Source organism: Gordionus sp. m RMFG-2023, chromosome 4, assembly GCF_954871325.1.
Source record: "Gordionus sp. m RMFG-2023 chromosome 4, tfGorSpeb1-WG-v2, whole genome shotgun sequence".
NCBI classification, from domain to species: Eukaryota; Metazoa; Nematomorpha; class Gordioida; order Chordodea; family Parachordodidae; genus Gordionus; species Gordionus sp. m RMFG-2023.
The window spans coordinates 18,606,362-18,627,189 of record NC_088778.1 but is presented as its reverse complement, the minus strand read 5'-3'; the positions used below and the strand labels follow the sequence as shown (position 1 = coordinate 18,627,189).

General features: G+C 26.5%; 2 protein-coding genes across 2 annotated transcripts in view; one reads left to right on the top strand and one right to left on the bottom strand.

Moving 5' to 3' along the window:
• The first annotated feature begins 966 nt into the window (after positions 1 to 966).
• On the top strand, positions 967 to 1,317 carry LOC135928691 (uncharacterized). Its single transcript, XM_065465147.1, has one exon. The coding sequence runs from the start codon at positions 967 to 969 to the stop codon at positions 1,315 to 1,317; it is 351 nt and encodes a 116-aa protein (XP_065321219.1).
• A 2,480-nt stretch (positions 1,318 to 3,797) lies between these two features.
• The window catches only part of LOC135927740 (importin-7-like), a 109,119-nt gene continuing 92,088 nt past the window's right edge, over positions 3,798 to 20,828 (bottom strand). The window contains exons 25-27 of the mRNA XM_065463894.1: positions 10,828 to 10,898; positions 4,521 to 4,734; positions 3,798 to 4,392 (exon numbers count right to left, since the gene is read on the bottom strand). Of these exons, the coding sequence (XP_065319966.1) occupies positions 4,265 to 4,392; positions 4,521 to 4,734; positions 10,828 to 10,898 (413 nt within the window). The 3' untranslated portion in view covers positions 3,798 to 4,264. The remainder of the gene's footprint in view (positions 4,393 to 4,520; positions 4,735 to 10,827; positions 10,899 to 20,828) is intronic.

Genomic DNA, 20,828 nt, shown 5'->3' with positions numbered 1-20,828 from the left:
AAAAATTTTGACTAAGCCTCGAAATTTTGATACTATATGTCTAGACCTTTGCTCCTTGTGAGGCAAATATAGGAGAAGTATCTTGCGAAGGAAAAGAAACTCTATTATGCGTTTGTTGATTTAGAGAAAGCATTTGACAGGGTGCCGCGCGAGGTTACTAGATGGGCTTTGAGAAAATCAGGTGTGGAGGAATGGTTGGTTATCGCAGTGATGGCAATATATGTAGGAGCACAAACAGCAGTACGGACAGATTATGGTGACAGTGAAAGCTTTGGGTGAAAGTAGAACTTCATCAAGGATCCGTGCTGAGTCCATTATTATTTATCTTAGTAATGGATGTGGTGGCTAGAGAAATGCGTGAAGGACTTCCCTGGGAGCTATTATATGCAGATGACCTTGTATTAATGGCAAACAGTAAGGAATAATTGAGGGATAAAATTAGTATTAGAAAGATGACTATGGAAGCAAAGGGTCTGAAAATGAATGCATCAAAGACAAAGGTGATGATTGGTGGGAAAAATAAAGATGGAGGAATCCGGTAAGTGGACTTGTGATGTATGTGGGAAAGGAGTTGCTAGAAATTCAATCCAATGCACTAGATGCCAAAAATGGGTCCATAATAGATGTAGAGGGAAAAAAGGAAGTTTGATGTTAGAAAGAATGACCTTTATTTGTAGAACATGCATGAAAGGGATACATAATAATGATAACGTAGAAAATGGTGGTCTGAATATTGGCAATGGGGTAACCCTAGAAAAAGTGGATAAGTTTTGTTATTTGGGTGATATGCTAAACGCAGATGGTGGTGTAGATTCTGTTGTTGTTGCAAGGGCAGACAAGCTTGGAAGAAGTTCAGAGAGATGTCGTTTATTCTTACAAATAAAAAAGTCTCACTGAAGTTAAAGGGGAAAGTTTACGTAAGCTGTGTAAGGAAGTTGTTTAGCATATGGCGGCGAAACATGGGTAATGAAAGCGACTCACGAAGACAAATTAAAAAGAACAGAGATGAGGATGATTAGATGGGTGTGTGGGGTATCTCTGAGAAATATAAAAACTAGCAAGGAATTGCGAGCAAGATTGGGTACAGAAATGATTGGAGTGGTAATGCGACGAAATAGAATAAGATGGTTTGTGCATGTGGAACGTATGACAAAAGATGACTGGGTAAAGAGATGCACTTTGATGGAAGTAGGAGGATCAAGACTAAGAGAAAGGCCCAAGATGACTATGAGAAGCATGAATCTTACAAATATTGATACTCAGGACCGTCAAAAATGGAGAAGAAAAATCAGAGGGAAAACTGGCCTACCCGGGTAAACCTGGAAATCGCCATAAAACGGAGAAGAAAACTAGCCGTTTAACAACACTACTATATATTTTATTTTTTTTATTCTAAACAGATATTTAGTATATTACAAATTGATACTATAAAAAATTTGTGTAAATAATATTTTGAGAATATACTATATTAAATGTATTTATAAAAAAAAATAAAACTGATATTTAAATTAATAAAAAATATAACATATATAATATAATAATGTATTTAATCCTCTGCGTATTTATTCCATGGCAGGAAAACTATAATTAGATACTATGAGTGTTAGCTAGTGTTAACTTTCACCAAACATTATATTAATTATAACTATATATAATCATTATAACCATATCTAATTGACGAATATAATAATTCATGTTGTATAATTTTTTTTTTAAAAAAAAATTTATATTTTAAAAAATATAATACAAACTAACTTAAAATCTATATTTTTGAAAAATATGTATTAAAATTTGGGGTTAGATGGTTGTAAAAATAAAATTTATTTAAAAAAAAATTAAATATAAAATCAAGTAGATAAATTAACTTAAAACTATATAAGATTGAGATAGGTATTTTCATCATTGATTGAGTCAGAGAAATCTTGGCGGTAAGCTTCTTTGGCAATTATATATATATATAAGCAGTGGACATTATTTGGTGGAATATTTAGGTTTAAAAATAATTTGAAAATGGTTGTATCCATTACCATGTTCAATAATTATATTATTATAAAGATCAATCTCCATTTGTTCTATGATTATATCTTGCTTTGGGAGAGGATTAATTGAATAATTGAGGATATAATAAATCACTTTTTAATGGTGAATTTATGATATTTGAATTAAAATTTGTTATTGTCTAAATATTTGAACATTAATAATCTATTTATAAGAATTTGGTTCAAAAAAATCTCCAAAATATATATCTTGAAAACAAAATATGACAACTTAGGTTATATTATCTATAATGAAGTTACTATTTCAGATAATTATATATTTTGATATATTAAAATAAAATTTGTCATAAAAGTTTTTTTTAAGATTTTTATAATAATACATCAAGTGGCTTAGAAAGTGAATATTGATGGAATGGAATCATCTTTCAATAGAATCTCTTGAATATGAATAAATCGGAGTCATAATTATAATAGTATTTCAATTTTATACTAAGAGGTGTAGTCAATTTATAAAGTATGGAAAAAGAATAATCTTTAGTTGGAATATTGTTAAGAGTATGCACAAGACCAAATTATAGTTTGAATTATGTCTGACTCATTAAATGTTTAATTTAACTTTATTGAGAGATATATTTTGAATCTAAATTTATCTTCGATCTTCATGGATTACCTCTTAGGGAAAATTAAATTATATTCATATTGTGAATATTCAATATATAAAAATTAATTTTGTCTCCAATAAAATTATAATAAAAAATTGATATTTTTATGAGGAGAGAAATTTAATTCATCAAATAAATTAACCAAAGCCACCTGCTACCCCCCCTCCCTAAAAATTTTCCCCCTTAGTTATAATATATACAAACTCTTGTAAAAATTTTTGAAAAATCTGAGGGGGTCGGGTTGATAGTGTTTATATTATGTTGATAATTCACCATTAATTACATTTTTTTTAAATTTGCCAACCCTTCCTAAGATATTTAAAATTACACCATAAAGAAAAATAATTTTTTTTTATAATTAACTTATGCAAAAAGGGGTTTAAAATTGTTAAAATAATAAATTATATAATTCGGCCAAAATGTTGGCCTTAAGAGTGCTCAAAGAAGAAATATAGATTATTTGGCTACATAGTGTTCTTTTCCAAAAACAAAATGTCCTTTCCAATCTAGTTAACAAGTAAAAGGCTCTATGTTTTTGAAAAGTTTAGTAACTGAAAGAGTACACCATGTGTCTAAAAATATATAATAATTAAATTTAATTCTCAAATCACCGTAAATCATTAGGAAATATGCGTTAGACTGTGACAACCACCTGTGTATCCAAATTCTATAGTTTAATTTAATTGATACTTAGTGGAATTTAAAATATAAGGAAATAATTTTGGATATATTTGTTCAAATTAAGAAATAATTTTACAAAAAAAATATAAGATTTTGAACCATTAATTTTTATTATTTTTTTAAAAAAATAGTTGCCTTTATTTGTATCAGAGATTTTCATACAGGCCCAGCCCTACTTTAAAAAATTTTTATAAGCCCATACCCGGCCCATATTTAATATTGTAAAAAATTACCAAGCCCATAACAAGTAAAAAATTCCAAAGTTTGAATCAAATCCAAAAATTCAATTTATTGTATAGGCAATCATTTATTTATTAGGTAATCATTGCGTTTGTAATACTGAAATTTATTATTAATAGATGAAAAAATTTTAATATTTTTTTTAAGTTAACATTAAAAGCTAAATTTAAATGAAAGTCTCTGATTTATATAAAATCTGGGTTCAATATGGAAATCAAAGTCTATCAGTTAAACTAAAAATAAGTTTTTTTGCCAAATTTTACACCGATATTGTCTTATATACACTAGAGGTTTGAATCCGTTCTATGTTTTAAAAATGTTTAACCCACCTGTCTGTCCATAGTAGTGTTTATTTTAAAAAAATGCTTAGCCCACTTGCTCGCCACGAAAAAAATAAGTTTTTTTTAATATTCAAAATTAACATAACCTGATAATTCTATGAGTGAATTATGTAGATTATTAACATGTTCAATTATTTTTAAAAAAATACACGCAAAAATTATAACAATTCATCTCAAAATGTGAATAATTAAAAATGAAAATCTCGCACAATTTGTCATAATTCAAATTCATTTTTTGTACTATTCAAAATAATGCCAATTCTGGTAAAATACAAATATCATACCATAAAAAATTTATGTAAATAATCTTTAATAACTATTAAAGGAATAAGAATATATGCCTTTATTTATGACCTAATGTTGCCTTCCGCTTATCAGCTATTTGAAATAGATCATTTAATCGTTTGATTTGTGAATTCGTTAAATTTGAAATAATTTGCGAATAGAAATTTGGATCATTAATTTGGATATCTATTTGATAAAAATAAATGTGTATTATATAAAATCGTGACAAATAATTATAAAATAAAAATGATATTAAAACATATTTGTTAAATCACATATTCTAACAAAATATTTAAAATAGTATAATAAATTACTTTGTAATGAATTTTTGAAAAGAAGAAATTCGTCGATGGGGCTATCTTTTTTATCAATGATACATGTAAAGGCCTCAAAAACAGTTTCTTCCTCATCACCCTCTTCTTCATATTCTTCATTAATTTTTGTTGTTCCCTCTCCTTCTTGCATATCAATTTCAGGGTGGTTTTCTGAATCACCACTAGCGGCAGCATCCGTATTGATATCTGTAGCCTGGTAAAAGTTTAGAATTTTTTAATTAATATATAAGGTTTTTGTATGTTTATATGAGTGAGAATTTGATAAACAACATGTATGTTAAGATTTAAGTTTATATAAATCCAGAAAATACAATACATTTTGTAGCTGCATAAAAATACTTTTATATTGAAAGTATCTAGTATCAAATTTTTGAAATAATTTTTGGTATTGGTTAATTTTAATATATAAATATGATTAAATATATCAATTTATCATTATGAAATTAACATTAAATTAGCTTAAAATTTACGAAAACAGGCAAATTTCCGAGGGAGAGCCCCTCCCCCGTTACGCTTATAAATGTCTGTAAGGTAGCATAAATAATTTATTGAAATTTAAAAATAAATGAAAATCACATTGTGAAAAAATAGATTTCTTTCAATTAAAAGATAAATAGAATATCAAAATAGTGCATCAATTTATTGTTTATATGGAGTATTTTTTTGTATAAGGGATGGTCTGTTATGAAATGGTTCTTCAAATGACAATGTAGATATTGATTCTCCCCTTCATATAATTAATCAAGAGGCTATTGATAACATAAATATATCCCTACAATCAAATGGGGAATCTCTCATTAAAAGAAAACGCTTATGTGAAAAAAAATATTTGAAGAAAAAAATATCTAGAGTAAAAAAAAAGTTCGACTAAAATTATACCATTATCTTCATCAAATGGTGAAAAATTCGATGAAATTGTAGATACCTTAAATATTAAAAAAATTATATGAAAAATATTTATTATTGGAAATTTGTTACATTATTAAGTGTCTTATGGGCATATGCCCACTCTGCTCCTCAGTTAATTAGTAAATTTAATAGAAAATCAAAATCTTTTAGTATAAAAAGTGAAAATATCTGGTTATTGATAAGTTAGCAGCTAAATTTTAACCATAATCCGTATTTCATAAAGCGCCATCTATTTTTTATCAATTTTTGGAGTCGATAGCATCGCCAAGGTTTTGATATTGTTTATATATTTATCAAAGGTGTCTAAATAAAAATCAATAAAAAAATTCTAAAACAAACTCACTATTTTGCTTAAAAATACAGGTATGGCAATTTAGGTAAACCGTGTTAAAAGCCTATAATGGCGCCAATATTTGTTATTTTTTGTTAGCCCATTAGAGAATTTCTTTACCTACAAAAATGATACATTATAATTTTTTTTACTAAAAATAGTTTTTGAGATATAAGCATTTTAAAAATTTTACAGATTTCAAAGTGGCTCTTTTTTATACCTTTGAGCCCCTATATCTCGAGAACCGAGTGTGCTAGCGAGCTAAAATAAACGGCTTTCTTACTCTTTTACCTATCTAAATAATTCCAGAAATTTTTAACAATTTTAAAAGGGGTCGGCCGAATCGTGATCGATTTGACGTGGAAAAGTAATTGTTTCTCAAGATTTTTATTATTAAGGCATCCCTGGTTTATATTAAAATCCCCAAATCATTTAAAAAACAACTATTCAATTTCTTTTTTGTAAAGATAAAGGCGATTATGTTATACAATCACATGTAAAGATGTAAATTTCCCCGGGAAAAAAGGGAAAATTAAAAAATAACCACAAAATACACTTTAAACCTGCGTGATTATAAATTACATTTAAAATTCATGGGATGCTAATGAAATAGCATCAACATTGTTGATCGATTGTTTTTTTATTTAACTTAAATTGTTATTATAGCCTTTAACCGTTTAAATTGTTTTTTTATAATACATATATATACACCTTATTTTATAATATTTTTAAGTATCATTTTAGTTTTAGAATAAAATTATTATAAATTATAATCTCCACCGTTATCATCTTTATAACAAACATCTTCATAAGATGCAATTGAAATACAGTGTTGTTAAAATAGCCCGCTACAAGTAGCGCGAGTGGTAGCTTTAGATGGCTAATTTTTTTTAGAAAATAGCGATAGCGGTAGCTCGCTACTAATTTGGAAAATTTTACATAATAAATACATCTAAAAATTATTAAAATATATTTTTTATTAAATCTAAAATTATAATCCTTTTATTTAATTATTTTGAAATTTATATTTAAAAATATACATTATAAATCTAGTTAGCATTATAAATCTTTGTTATTAAAAATGTGTGAGATTGTTGAAGATAGCGAAATTTCTTTGGAAAATGAGAAAAATATAGATTATCCTTTCTATAATATTAATATATAGTATTAATAAAAAATTCAAAATTAATATATTATTAATTACCTTGTGAATAATAATTATATTTTTAAAATCTTTATTTACCATAATTTATTGCTATTTTAGTATTTTTTTATAAATGAATCTAAATCTCAGATAAATTTAAATTTTGAAAAATTAAAAAGGTATTCTTCTTTTTTTATAATAAATACAATCGCTTTATATAAATTACATTTCCAGATCTGTATGATGATGATAATGTAATAGCTGCTATCGTTCATCCTAGTTTCAAGTTAAATTGGCCATACATTAATTTGACTGAATCTAAAGGGCAACTTGGTAGACTAATGGTTAAAAAATGTCATACCTAACCACGATACTAATACTATAGCAAGATCGAAACCGCGACCTTCCATAGACGATTTTTTTGAAATAAATAATAATAATATTGAACCTCTAGATGCTTTTTTTAAATCTAAAAATACTCATTTAAATATTTTTGATAATTTTTTTCATATAAAAAGTGTGTTTATTAAATTTAATACTGCGTTGCGCTCAAGTGCTAGTGCTGAACGCTTATTTAGTATGGCAAAGCTTATACTTTCTGATCATCGCTCTAGACTTGGGGATTGACAGTACCGAAATGTTTTTATTATTAAAGTGCAATAATAAATAAATTATATATATATATATATGTAACAAATTATAGTCATGTTTTTATACCAATATTTTATTTGTGGAAATAAAGGTAAAAAATATTTTAAAAATAAATCAAAATAGCGTAAAAAGTAGCTAATAGCGCGCTATTCATTTGAAAACGATAGCGGTAGCGCGCTATTTTTTTTATAAAATAGCGATAGCGCGCTACTTTTAAAAGTAGCGTTTAACAACACTGTTGAAATATCATCATTATCATTTGATATTGATAAATAGGAATCTGAACTCTTTTGATGATATCCCGAACATGATATTTGTGTGATCCTTTAAATGTATGTTATGCCTGATTGCATTCTTTATTCTATTTCTCGTTTTTGAATGAATGTTTCCAAATGCTGACCAGACTCCTTCTGACGAGGCACTTGAGGGTGGTAGAAAGACATCTTACTGTCACTTGACAAAGGGGTTGATTTGCACACAACTCTTTCCACCATATGAATGGTTTGATATGGATAGAGCTCTCCCAGCTCCTTTATAGAAACATTTTGAACGATATTCTTCAAAATTATCCATAATTTTTCCAAAATCGCAATTAATTTGGCCTGAAATAATATTTATTAAATTTAAAGCCACTGTTAATTAGCGGTTTATTTTCACATCATAATATCTAGGATCCAGAAGATTTGTTGAATAATTATATTCTCGGCAACAAAATTTCTTTCATTTATAATATGCATTTTAACACTTTTCAAATCATTTTCATTAAAAATAAGATGATGAATTGAGTTTATCTTTTATATCCCAGAATATTTCTGGTAAGTCAGATAATACAGCTGTATCCAGTTCTAAAATTATAATTTTGTTATAAATAAATTCCAAAAAAGTCAGTACAGGCTCTAATTTATCCCAGTATATTCTTGTCTTAAGAACAAGGAAGAAAGTTTTATAAAGAATGAAATTTTGTTAGCTACCATATACTTGGACCCAAGATACAAGGTTAATATTAGAGCTTAGTAAATTAATTATTTTGGATTTATATTAAAATTGTTATTTTATGGTATTGCCATTTATTTAAATACAAATCCTTAAATATTACAGGTATTAATTAGTGATGATAAGATTTGTGATAAAAGGCATCTTGTCAATTTATGAAGTCGGATTATAAGCATAACAACGCCGATTTTATTTGATTATATTAGTTCCGATGAATTTATTGAACAAGAAGATAATCTAGAGAGAAATTGATACAACTTAAAGAAAGGGAGGAGAAAATATTTAAAAAAGGACCAACAATTGCAGAAAAAAATATTGGAACTATAATACCGGATTTAGCGATTTTAAAAGATTAGATAAGAAGGAAAATATTTTGCATTTTTGGGAGTCTGCTAAGATGGAAAACACCCTGATTTATATATTTTATTGTTCCTGTAACCCAAGTTTTATCATATTTTCACATAAATATATTTAATATAGGTTAGCGTTGAAAGATCTTTTTCACATTTGAAATTCATTCTTTCACCACATAGATCGAGTATGAGTGAACAACTCTTGGAAGATATTATGTTAATACGTCTAAATAAAATTTAAAATTGATACATGACTATGCTTTGTATTTTTAACTATATTTTACCTATTAATAAAATAAAAAATTAATATTTTATACTAAATTTATGTCTAGTTTTTATAGAATCTTTTTTTAAACAATTCAAAAATTCTTAAACTAGAGCTGAACCTGGAACCAAACCCGGATTCGAAAATATTTCCAAGCACCGAACCTATCTATTTTTTTTAACCTTAAATCGAATCCGGGCAAAAATTTTGACGGGTTCGCATCCCTGTCCAAGATTATGTGTAAGACCGAAAACATACAGTATAAAGGAGGGAATACCAAATACGAGGCTACACGGGAAAGAGATGTAATAACCAACGACGAAAAGGACCACCAACTCAACCTATCGCAATCGGAAATCGTGGACTCAATGGATTGAAGAAATTTGAAGAGTTACTAACAAAAACAAAATAAATATTATTTTAAGCGTATTTTATTTGAAATACCAATATTTAGAGGTTATTCTAATGCGGTTCTTATGCACTTATCACTTGTTTTTTTTATCATAATAAAGAGCAATACTATCAATATTTTCTTAATTCTTCCCTAACACCCAAGGGTGTAAAAACTACGCGCCTATCTTATGGCTTCAACCAATCCGAGGTGAAATATTTCCTTGTCACTCTAGGTCGAACCCCTTTCTCTTCCCCCCGAAGTTCATTCTAGCGGGGAGTGATGTGTTTACAACATATTTTAATTATTCTGTTTTTTCCTCTTATTGTTTTAACATTTACAAAATTTGTAAGTCATAAACAACTATACAATTTAGTTTTGTAAAGACAAAGGCATGTTATACAGCTATATGTATAACCACCTGGCAATTGGGGAGTAAAAGATTTCTTATTGGTTGTTCGAATAAACACCTAATAATCCCGCCAGGTTATTGGTGTTTTCATTGGCTTAAAAAAATATAAGCACATACATTGAGGGGAAAATCTTATATAATTACGGTATTATTTGTGTTCATGGACTTAATTTTTTTTATAACTTTTACATATTTCGTCGACTTGTTTTATTTTTGGGTAATATTAATTTTTTTAACTGATTATGTTTGATCACTTTGTATATAGTTTGTGTATTACTCTAGGAAATAATAAAGAAAATCGAGAATTAAATTGACTTATGCCACCTACTGTGTGCCTTTTTATTTTAAATCCACCACCATCGTCCACCATGATTAAAGCTAATCCTCATAATCTAATTCCTTTACTCTCAGAGATCCTTGTACCTCAAATTTAATAAAAACTAATACATCAACTAAAATTCACCATGATGTTGTCATCCATTGAAAATAAAATTTATGGTTTGTTTTTGTAATGAAATAAACTATTTAATGAATCTAATTAAAATATTATTATTTTTAATATAAAAAAACGTAAAATAAAATTATATCAAAATGTTTCAAAAAATAGATTAGCTACCTCTAAAAGAGTATATAGATTCAGATACTTTAAATAAAAGTCGATCAAGATAAAGATACACATTTTAACACCTCTGCTATTTAGCATCTACAGCAAAATATATTTAATTCAAGTTTCGACTAGCGCCTTTATTACCATTATTATAATTTACATAGTCTTTACCATCTTCATTTATAATTTACTTACTAATCCACATTATAAAGAAAAAAATATTATATTACTGAAGGGGAAACGGCTTCGAGATATTTTTGTTTGCTTTCATCAAAATCATCTTGGTCATCGTTCAAAAGTGCTTTTAAATTTATTATGATATAATAAATGAAATATATTGAAAATTAAATTGTAATAGAAGGTGAAAAACAATTTTATTGTTAAAGAACGCGCTCTTAAAAATGTAACTTTGCGTAAAGAGTAAGTAATGATTTATATTGTTTGAGCGAGATATTTTAATATAAATACTCAACTTTTATTACTCTAAAACCTCTTAGCAATGTAATGTAGTGTTGTTAAACGGCTCGATTTAGTTAATTAACAGATAAATCAAGATTTTAGCCAAAATAATATTACCCAAGCCTGAAGAATTCGCCAATGTCTTTCCTCAAGGCGCATGTTCAATTTCTCATCATATTATCTGCATAAGTCATAAAATCTACAGGATTGGATAATATTATTTAGGCTAAAATTTTGATTTCACCGTTTTTTAAAATCAGTTAACTTTGAACTTGTTGTTTCTGAACCATTTTTGAATCCTAGTGGGGATTTTTTTTATTTTCTCATTTTTATTTATTATGTGGGCTAAGCGAAGGCTAGATATGGGCTAATTACCTAAAGAACATACGACGCCAAGCGATATTGCAAATTTATTTGCTAAGTGAGATATTGTCTTTGCGTGAAAACATTAGTAAAAATTTTTAAATTTATATTTAAGAGAGCTTTATGACATGTTTTTCTTGTTTTGTAAGTTAAGTATATATTAAACGAAAGACGAGAATGTTTGTCTAATGTTGAGAAGGGCCGCTGATTTAAATCAAATCTTTGTGTTCAATTATATTTTATTCTATATTGAAGAATCCAATTCTTTAAAATTTTTAAAACTTACTCTGACAATTTTTTATGATTTCAAAACAAAATTTCTCCGTAATTTTCAGCTTTTACATAAAATACTTCAAGTCCTTCCTTTCCATCAAGCTTTCTTCCTTCTCAAAAACTTTTTCTTTATCCCAAAAATCCAACATGCCTTTCACACTGCCCCATTTTTCTTATTCCCGGAAATTCTCACCCAAATAGAATCAACAATCAAAGACTCTTTAGAAGGCATCCTCAATATAAAATTCAGCCCTAATTCTTGGATGCAGGCCTCCTTGCCTTCGAAATTTGGGGGTCTTGGCCTAAGATTAACTGCGACACTCAGCCTTGCTGCCTTTTTAGCCTCAGAATCAAGCTACCGTTTAATTATTCTATCACTTAACAATAACCCCACCGACCCCCACGCCCTATCTTGTTCTGTTATTGGTTGTATAAGGTTTTGACATGGGGAGTGATCTAAATGTAGTAAGTGGGGATTAAAGTTGAGAAGCTCCTTAAAATATTCTTTCCATCTATTCATTATTTCTTTTTCCTTTATTATCAATTTCCCATCTTTATTCTTGATTATTTTCGGAGCTCCGTTTATATCCCTAGAATTTTTTTCTGGCTGTTTGGCTAATCTGTATATTTTATTTTGCCCTTCTTTGGTATGTAGTTCTTCATACATGTCATCGTATGCCATAGATTTGGCCCTAGCCACCTCCTTTGTAGCTATTCTATTGGATTTTTTGTATATTGTCTTGTCATCTGGGTTTTTGGATTTGTACCATACTTTATAAAGGGCTTTTTTCTCCTGTATAGTGGTTTGTACCTCTTCATTCCACCACCATAGTTCTTTGATTTGTTACCTCCCCTTGTCAAGCCTAGTGTCGATTTGGCAGTGTCTATTGATCTGGATGAACGATCTGTCCACATTTTTTCACTGACTTGTAAGGAATCTATTGTTTCAATGTTTGCATTGATTGCAAAGGCTTCTGTCATTGTTTTTAATTTACCCCATTTGATGCATGGTTTCAGTTTTATCTTGTTTTGAGTGGATTTATTTGTAATGTGTAAATCCATGACTAGTAGTTTATGTTGCGCGGCTATATCTTCTCCTGGGATGACTTTGCAGTCTATTACATCTTTTAATCTTCTACGAGAGATTAGCATGTAATTTATCTTTGTTTTCCTTATACCACTTTCATATGTGGTTAAATGACTGCCTTTTTCCCTATAGTAGGTGTTGGTTAAGGCAAGGTCGAAGGCTTGCGTAAATTTCAATATATGCTTTCCTTCATCATTTCTTTCTCCATATCCAAAACCACCATGATGCCTTTTGTAGCTATCTATTAATTTTCCCACATGTGCATTTAAGTCACCATCTATTATGACTAGGTCATCCTTCGGGATTTCCATTACAGCTTCATCAAGGATAGCTCTAAAGTAGAAGTCTGCATTGGGCTGGCGGATGGGCGTTAAAAAAAATTTCGAAAATGGGCAGGCGGGCGGGTTAAAAAAAATTTGAAACTATGGGAGGGCTGGGCGGGCGGGTTAAGAAATTTGAACAATGGGCGGGCGGGTTAAGGAAATTTAAAATAAACTAAAAATAATAATTGTTTAAATGAACTATAACAATATTTCTTTTTTTATTGTACCAATCGTTTTTTTAAGTGGTGAACATTTACCTAACTATATTATGTGATAAACACAACAATAAAACTTTTTTCTTAGAAATAAATAAACATTTTTGTCTATTAAAAATTTCCTTTTATGGGAATGTAATAAAACTTTTCTCTTAAAACTTCCTTTTTTTGGGTTTGCAATCTGCATTGTATTATTTCATTTTAGTAATAATTGTTTATCTTTATAATTGCCCTTTTCATTTTTATTTTATTATAAAATATATAAAAAAAAATTTATAACATAATTTTTATTAAAAAAATATATTTTAATTTAATTTTTATTTTAAAATTTTATTATGAATAAAGAAAATATATCTAAAAAAATAAAAAATAATTTATATAAATTAAAAGAAAATTCAGATAATAATAAACAAAAATCTTTAATGTGGAAACAATTTAAAATCATTTTCGATGAAAATGACAAAAAGCTAGATTGGATTCGCTGCAATGATTGCGAATCTATCTATAAATATAATAACAAAAGTAGCACATCCTTCTTCCTTCGTCATCAATGTTCATCTGCAAATTGTGAAGATTTGATAGATAATAAAAAAATATCCAGATATTTTCAAAAAGACAATTCTCAATTAAACAAAACGATAAAATCGGGTCTAATCGCCAATTTTGTAGAATATTGCGCTAGAGATATTAGGTATTTTAATTTTTATTAAATTATTCTTTTATCTTTATTTAGGCCATTTCAAGCTTTTCAAGGACCAGGATTTGTAAATATTTTACAAAAATTTTTAGACTTAGGGGCCATATATGGAAAATTGGAAGCCGAAAAAATTATTCCTTGCCCCATAACCGTTAGCAGGCACATATCCAAAGTTACTGAGGATCTTAAGGAAATATTATTTCCTAATTGGAGAAATGATAAAAAAATTTATTAGATGCTTAAAAAAATGAAAGAATGACCATAATTAAGTTTTATAAGCGGGCTTGGGTTAAAAAATTTTTATAAATAATGGGAGGGCAGGTAAAAAATTTTAGACTAATGGACGGGAGGGTAAGGAATTTTAGACTAATGGACGGGCGGGTAAGGAATTTTAGACTAATGGACGGGCGGGTAAGGAATTTTAGACAAATGGGCGGCTATATATTTTTTTTGAAAACTATAGGCGGGCTGGGCGGGCGGGTTAAATTTTTTTGAAAACTATGGGCGGGCTGGGCGGGCGGATTAAATTTTTTTTAAACATTGGATGGGCGGGCTTTTGGTCCAAAAACCCGCCCAATGCAGACCTCTCTAAAGTCATCTTTCTCTTCTTCCTTGCAACCCGTTTGCACCCGGCTGTCCAGGCCTGTCGGTGACACCGGGGTGTCATCTCTAAGCTCCGAAATTCATCTTATCATATGTCTTTACACACATCAGTCATCGAAGAAAAACCTGAAAATTTTTATGCTCTTTACCAGAATTGAATCTGCGTCCTCTATGTCCTTCTGTTTCCAAGCATACATCATAACCAATTAGGCCACCCCGGCGTTAGAACTGAAATCTCTAAAATTAATAAATGCATTTCCCTAACCAATTGCAATCTCATACCAATTGTATCCGACACAACCGGTTTTTTTGGCAATCATGCCCTAACCTTCTTCAAATCCCTTGGTAAAAAAAAAATTCGCGCCATCACTGGTGACTAGTGTTGCGTAATCGGCTAATTTTAGCCGACTAAAAACGGCTTAGCCGAGATTTTAGGTGGAAAAATCGGCTAAGCCTAATTAGGTATAGCCTAAAAATCGGCTAAGCCTAATTAGGCTAAGCCTAAAAATCGGCTAAACCTAATTAGGCTAAGCCTAAAAATCGGCTAAACCTAATTAGGCTAAGCCTAAAAATCGGCTAAACCTAATTAGGCTAAGCCTAAAAATCGGCTAAGCCTAAAAATTGGCTAAGCCTAAAAATCGGCTAAGCCTAAAAATTGGCTAAGCCTAAAAATGGGCTAAGCCTAAAAATTGGCTAAAATAAATTATTCAAAATTCTGCATCGATGCTTAGCATTAATTATTATTTATTTATTTTAGTAAAATAATTTATTTTATTTATATTTAATGTAAATATTTTATTATTATCAACAAATAAACATGATAGGATTTAATATTTTTTATTTATATTATTATATTTTGAAATGAAAATAAATTTATTTATTTGATGTTTTTTTAATAAAAAAAATAATATGCTGCTATATTGTAAAAATGTAATATTCTTTAAATATAATTTATTAGTGATTTTCACAATCTTCTTTGTAAATACATCTTTTATTGAGGAATTATATTGTAAATTTTATTAGATAAATACACAATCTTTTAGGTGAAATCTTTTATCATTTTTTTAAAATTATCTATTTATTATTAAATGAGGTGGATTTTATGAAACTTTTTTGATGTTATTTTATATGATCTTTTTAAGGATAATATTTTAATGTGACAATTGTCATAATCGTTCTTTTATAAGTTTTTTGAATTTTTTTGAAGAAAGTATGTTAAAATAAGTATTAATAACATGTGTAAATACAAATTTAGTGAAGATGTACCAATGAAAAGTGACAAATGTCATAATGGTTAATTTTAAAGTTTTTTGAATTTTTTTGACGAAAATTTGTTAAAATAATTATTAATAACATGTGTAAATATAAATTTAGTGAAGATGTACCATAGAAAAGTGACAATTGTCATAATCGTTATTTTTAAAGTTTTTCGAATTTTTTTGACGAAAATATGTTAAAATAAGAATTAATAACATGTGTAAATATAAATTTAGTGAAGATGTACCAATGAAAAGTGACAATTGTCATAATAGTTAATTTTAAAGTTTTTTGAATTTTTTTGACGAAAATTTGTTAAAATAAGTATTAATAACATGTGTAAATATAAATTTAGTGAAGATGTACCATAGAAAAGTGACAATTGTCATAATCGTTATTTTTAAAGTTTTTCGAATTTTTTTGACGAAAATATGTTAAAATAAGAATTAATAACATGTGTAAATATAAATTTAGTGAAGATGTACCAATGAAAAGTGACAATTGTCATAATGGTTAATTTTAAAGTTTTTTGAATTTTTTTGACGAAAATTTGTTAAAATAAGTATTAATAACATGTGTAAATATAAATTTAGTGAAGATGTACCATAGAAAAGTGACAATTGTCATAATCGTTATTTTTAAAGTTTTTCGAATTTTTTTGACGAAAATATGTTAAAATAAGAATTAATAACATGTTTAAATATAAATTTAGTGAAGATGTACCAATGAAAAGTGACAATTGTCATAATGGTTAATTTTAAAGTTTTTTGAATTTTTTTGACGAAAATTTGTTAAAATAAGTATTAATAACATGTGTAAATATAAATTTAGTTAAGATGTACCATAGAAAAGTGACAATTGTCATAATCGTTATTTTTAAAGTTTTTCGAATTTTTTTGACGAAAATATGTTAAAATAAGAATTAATAACATGTGTAAATATAAATTTAGTGAAGATGTACCAATGAAAAGTGACAATTGTCATAATAGTTAATTTTAAAGTTTTTTGAATTTTTTTGACGAAAATTTGTTAAAATAAGTATTAATAACATGTGTAAATGAAGATGTACCATAGAAAAGTGACAATTGTCATAATCGTTATTTTTAAAGTTTTTCGAATTTTTTTGACGAAAATATGTTAAAATAAGAATTAATAACTAGTGAAGATGTACCAATGAAAAGTGACAATTGTCATAATGGTTAATTTTAAAGTTTTTTGACGAAAATTTGTTAAAATAAGTATTAATAACATGTGTAAATATAAATTTAGTGAAGATGTACCATAGAAAAGTAATTGTCATAATCGTTATTTTTAAAGTTTTTTGAATTTTTTTGACGAAAATATGTTAAAATAAGTATTAATAACATGTGTAAATATAAATTTAGTGAAGATGTACCAATAAAAAGTGACAATTGTCATAATCGCTATTTTTAAAGTTTTTTGAATTTTTTTGACGAAAATATGTTAAAATAAGTATTAATAACATGTGTAAATATAAATTTAGTGAAGATGTACCATAGAAAAGTGACAATTGACATAATCGTTATTTTTAGAGTTTTTTGACGAAAATATGTTAAAATAAGTATTAATAACATGTGTAAATATAAATTTAGTGAAGATGTACCAATGAAAAGTGAAAATTGTCATAATCGCTATTTTTAAAGTTTTTTAAATATAAATTTAGTGAAGATAGTGACATTTGTCATAATCGTTAATTTTAAAGTTTTTTGATTTTTTTTGAAGAAAATATGTTAAAATCAGTATTAATAACATGTGTAAATATAAATTTAGTGAAGATGTACCAATGAAAAGTGACATTTGTCATAATTGTTATTTATAAAGTTTTTTGAATTTTTTTGAAGAAAATATGTTAAAATAAATATTAAAAAAAATAACGATTATGACAATTTTCGCTTATCTAGAGTACATCTTCACTAAATTTTTATTTAAACATGTTATCAATACTTATTTTAAAATATCTTTGTCAATAAAATTCAAAAAACTTTAAAAATAACAATTATGACAAATGTCACTTTTCATTGGTACATCTTCACTAAATTTATATTTACACATGTTATTAATACTTATTTTAACATATTTTCGTCAAAAAAATTCAAAAAACTTTAAAGATAACGATTATGACAATTGTCACTTTTCTATAGTACATCTTCACTAAATTTATATTTACACATGTTATTAATTCTTATTTTAACATATTTTCGTCAAAAAAATTCGAAAAACTTTAAAAATAACGATTATGACAATTGTCACTTTTCTATGGTACATCTTCACTAAATTTATATTTACACATGTTATTAATACTTATTTTAACAAATTTTCGTCAAAAAAATTCAAAAACTTTAAAATTAACCATTATGACAATTGTCACTTTTCTATGGTACATCTTCACTAAATTTTCATTTAAACATGTTTTTACTACTTATTTTAACCTATTTTCTTCAAAAAATTCAAAAAATTCAAAAAACGTATAAAATAACGATTATGACAATTGTCACTTTTCTATGGTACATCTTCACTAAATTTTTATTTAAACATGTTTTTAATACTTATTTTAACATATTTTCTTCAAAAAAATTCAAAAAACGTATAAAATAACGATTATGACAATTGTCACTTTTCTATGGTACATCTTCACTAAATTTTTATTTAAACATGTTTTTAATACTTATTTTAACATATTTTCTTCAAAAAAATTCAAAAAACTTTAAAAATAGCGATTATGACAATTGTCACTTTTCTTTGGTACATCTTCACTAAATTTATATTTACACATGTTATTAATACTTTTTTTAACAAATTTTCTTCAAAAAAATTCCAAAAACTTATAAAATAACGATTATGATAATTGTCACTTTTCTATGGTACATCTTCACTAAATTTTTATTTAAACATGTTTTTACTACTTATTTTAACCTATTTTCTTCAAAAAAATTCAAAAAACGTATAAAATAACGATTATGACAATTGTCACTTTTCTATGGTACATCTTCACTAAATTTTTATTTAAACATGTTTTTAATACTTATTTTAACATATTTTCTTCAAAAAAATTCAAAAAACGTATAAAATAACGATTATGACAATTGTCACTTTTCTATGGTACATCTTCACTAAATTTATATTTACACATGTTATTAATACTTATTTTAACAAATTTTCTTCAAAAAAATTCCAAAAACTTATAAAATAACGATTATGATAATTGTCACTTTTCTATGGTACATCTTCACTAAATTTTTATTTAAACATGTTTTTACTACTTATTTTAACCTATTTTCTTCAAAAAAATTCAAAAAACGTATAAAATAACGATTATGACAATTGTCACTTTTCTATGGTACATCTTCACTAAATTTTTATTTAAACATGTTTTTAATACTTATTTTAACATATTTTCTTCAAAAAAATTCAAAAAACTTTAAAAATAACTATTATGACAATTGTCAATTTTCTATGGTACATCTTCACTAAATTTTTATTTAAACATGTTATTAATACTTATTTTAACATATTGTCGTCAAAAAAAATCAAAAAACTTTAAAAATAGCGATTATGACAATTGTCACTTTTCTTTGGTACATCTTCACTAAATTTATATTTACACATGTTATTAATACTTTTTTTAACCTATTTTCTTCAAAAAAATTCAAAAAACTTATAAAATAACGATTATGACAATTGTCACATTAAAATATTATCTTAAAAAGATCATATAAAATCATCAAAAAAGTTTCATAAAATCCACCTCATTTAATAAAAAATAGATAATTTTAAATGATAAAAAAATTATAAAAGATTTCACCTAAAAGATTGTTTATTTATCTAATAAAATTTACAATATAATTCCTCAATAAAAGATGTATTTATAAAGAAGATTGTAAAAATCACTAATAAATTATATTAAAAAGAATATTACAATTTTACAATATAGCAGCATATTATTTTTTTTATTAAAATAACATCAAATAAATAAATTTATTTTCATTTCAAAATATAATAATATAAATAAAAAATATTAAATCATATCATGTTTATTTGTTGATAATAATAAAATATTTACATTAAATATAAATAAAATAAATTTATTTTACTAAAATAAATAAATAATAATTAATACTAAGCATCGATGCAGAATTTTGACTAATTTAATTTTAGCAGATATATATAGGCTTAGCCAATTTTTAGGCTTAACCTAATTAGGCTTAGCCGAATTTTAGTTTTAGCCGATTTTTAGGCTTACCTAATTAGGCTTAGCCGATTATTAGGCTTAGCCTAATAGGCTTAGCCGATTTTTAGGCTTAGCCTAATTAGGCTTAGCCTTATTAGGCTTAGGCGTAGTTTTTAGCCGATTACGCAACACTACTGGTGACCCACGGGAAGGCTTCTATCTTCGACAGCGTGTATCTATTGATATATGCAGATCTAACTGTATTGCCATCCACGGCTCCCTTTTTTGACCTCCTCCCACTCAACCATACAATTTATTAATTTATTATACTAATTTTTTTAATACAGTTTTAATATAGATTTTATTTTTAAAATAGTTTACATGATATTTTTAATATATATTTTTAAATTACATATGTATGTTTTACTTTTAACGTTCAATTTGACCAATAAAGAGATTAATTATAAAAAAAAAATCAACTGGTACTCTTTTGTTTTAGCGATAAATTTTAAAATTGTTAATATTTATTTCATTCTTTGTTTTTTATTAGTAGGAATGTAGCATATCAAGGCCCGATTCTAGCTTCACAATTGGGGGGGGGGGGGGGCTGATAAAATTTTTAACAAAAAATTGATATATACGATTTTATTTGAAAAGTAACACATAAAAATATACAAAAAGGAAGATGAGAATTGGCTTATACTGGAAGGATAGGTTAATTTAATGATTTTACAAATATTATAAAATAATCTTATATAAAATTAT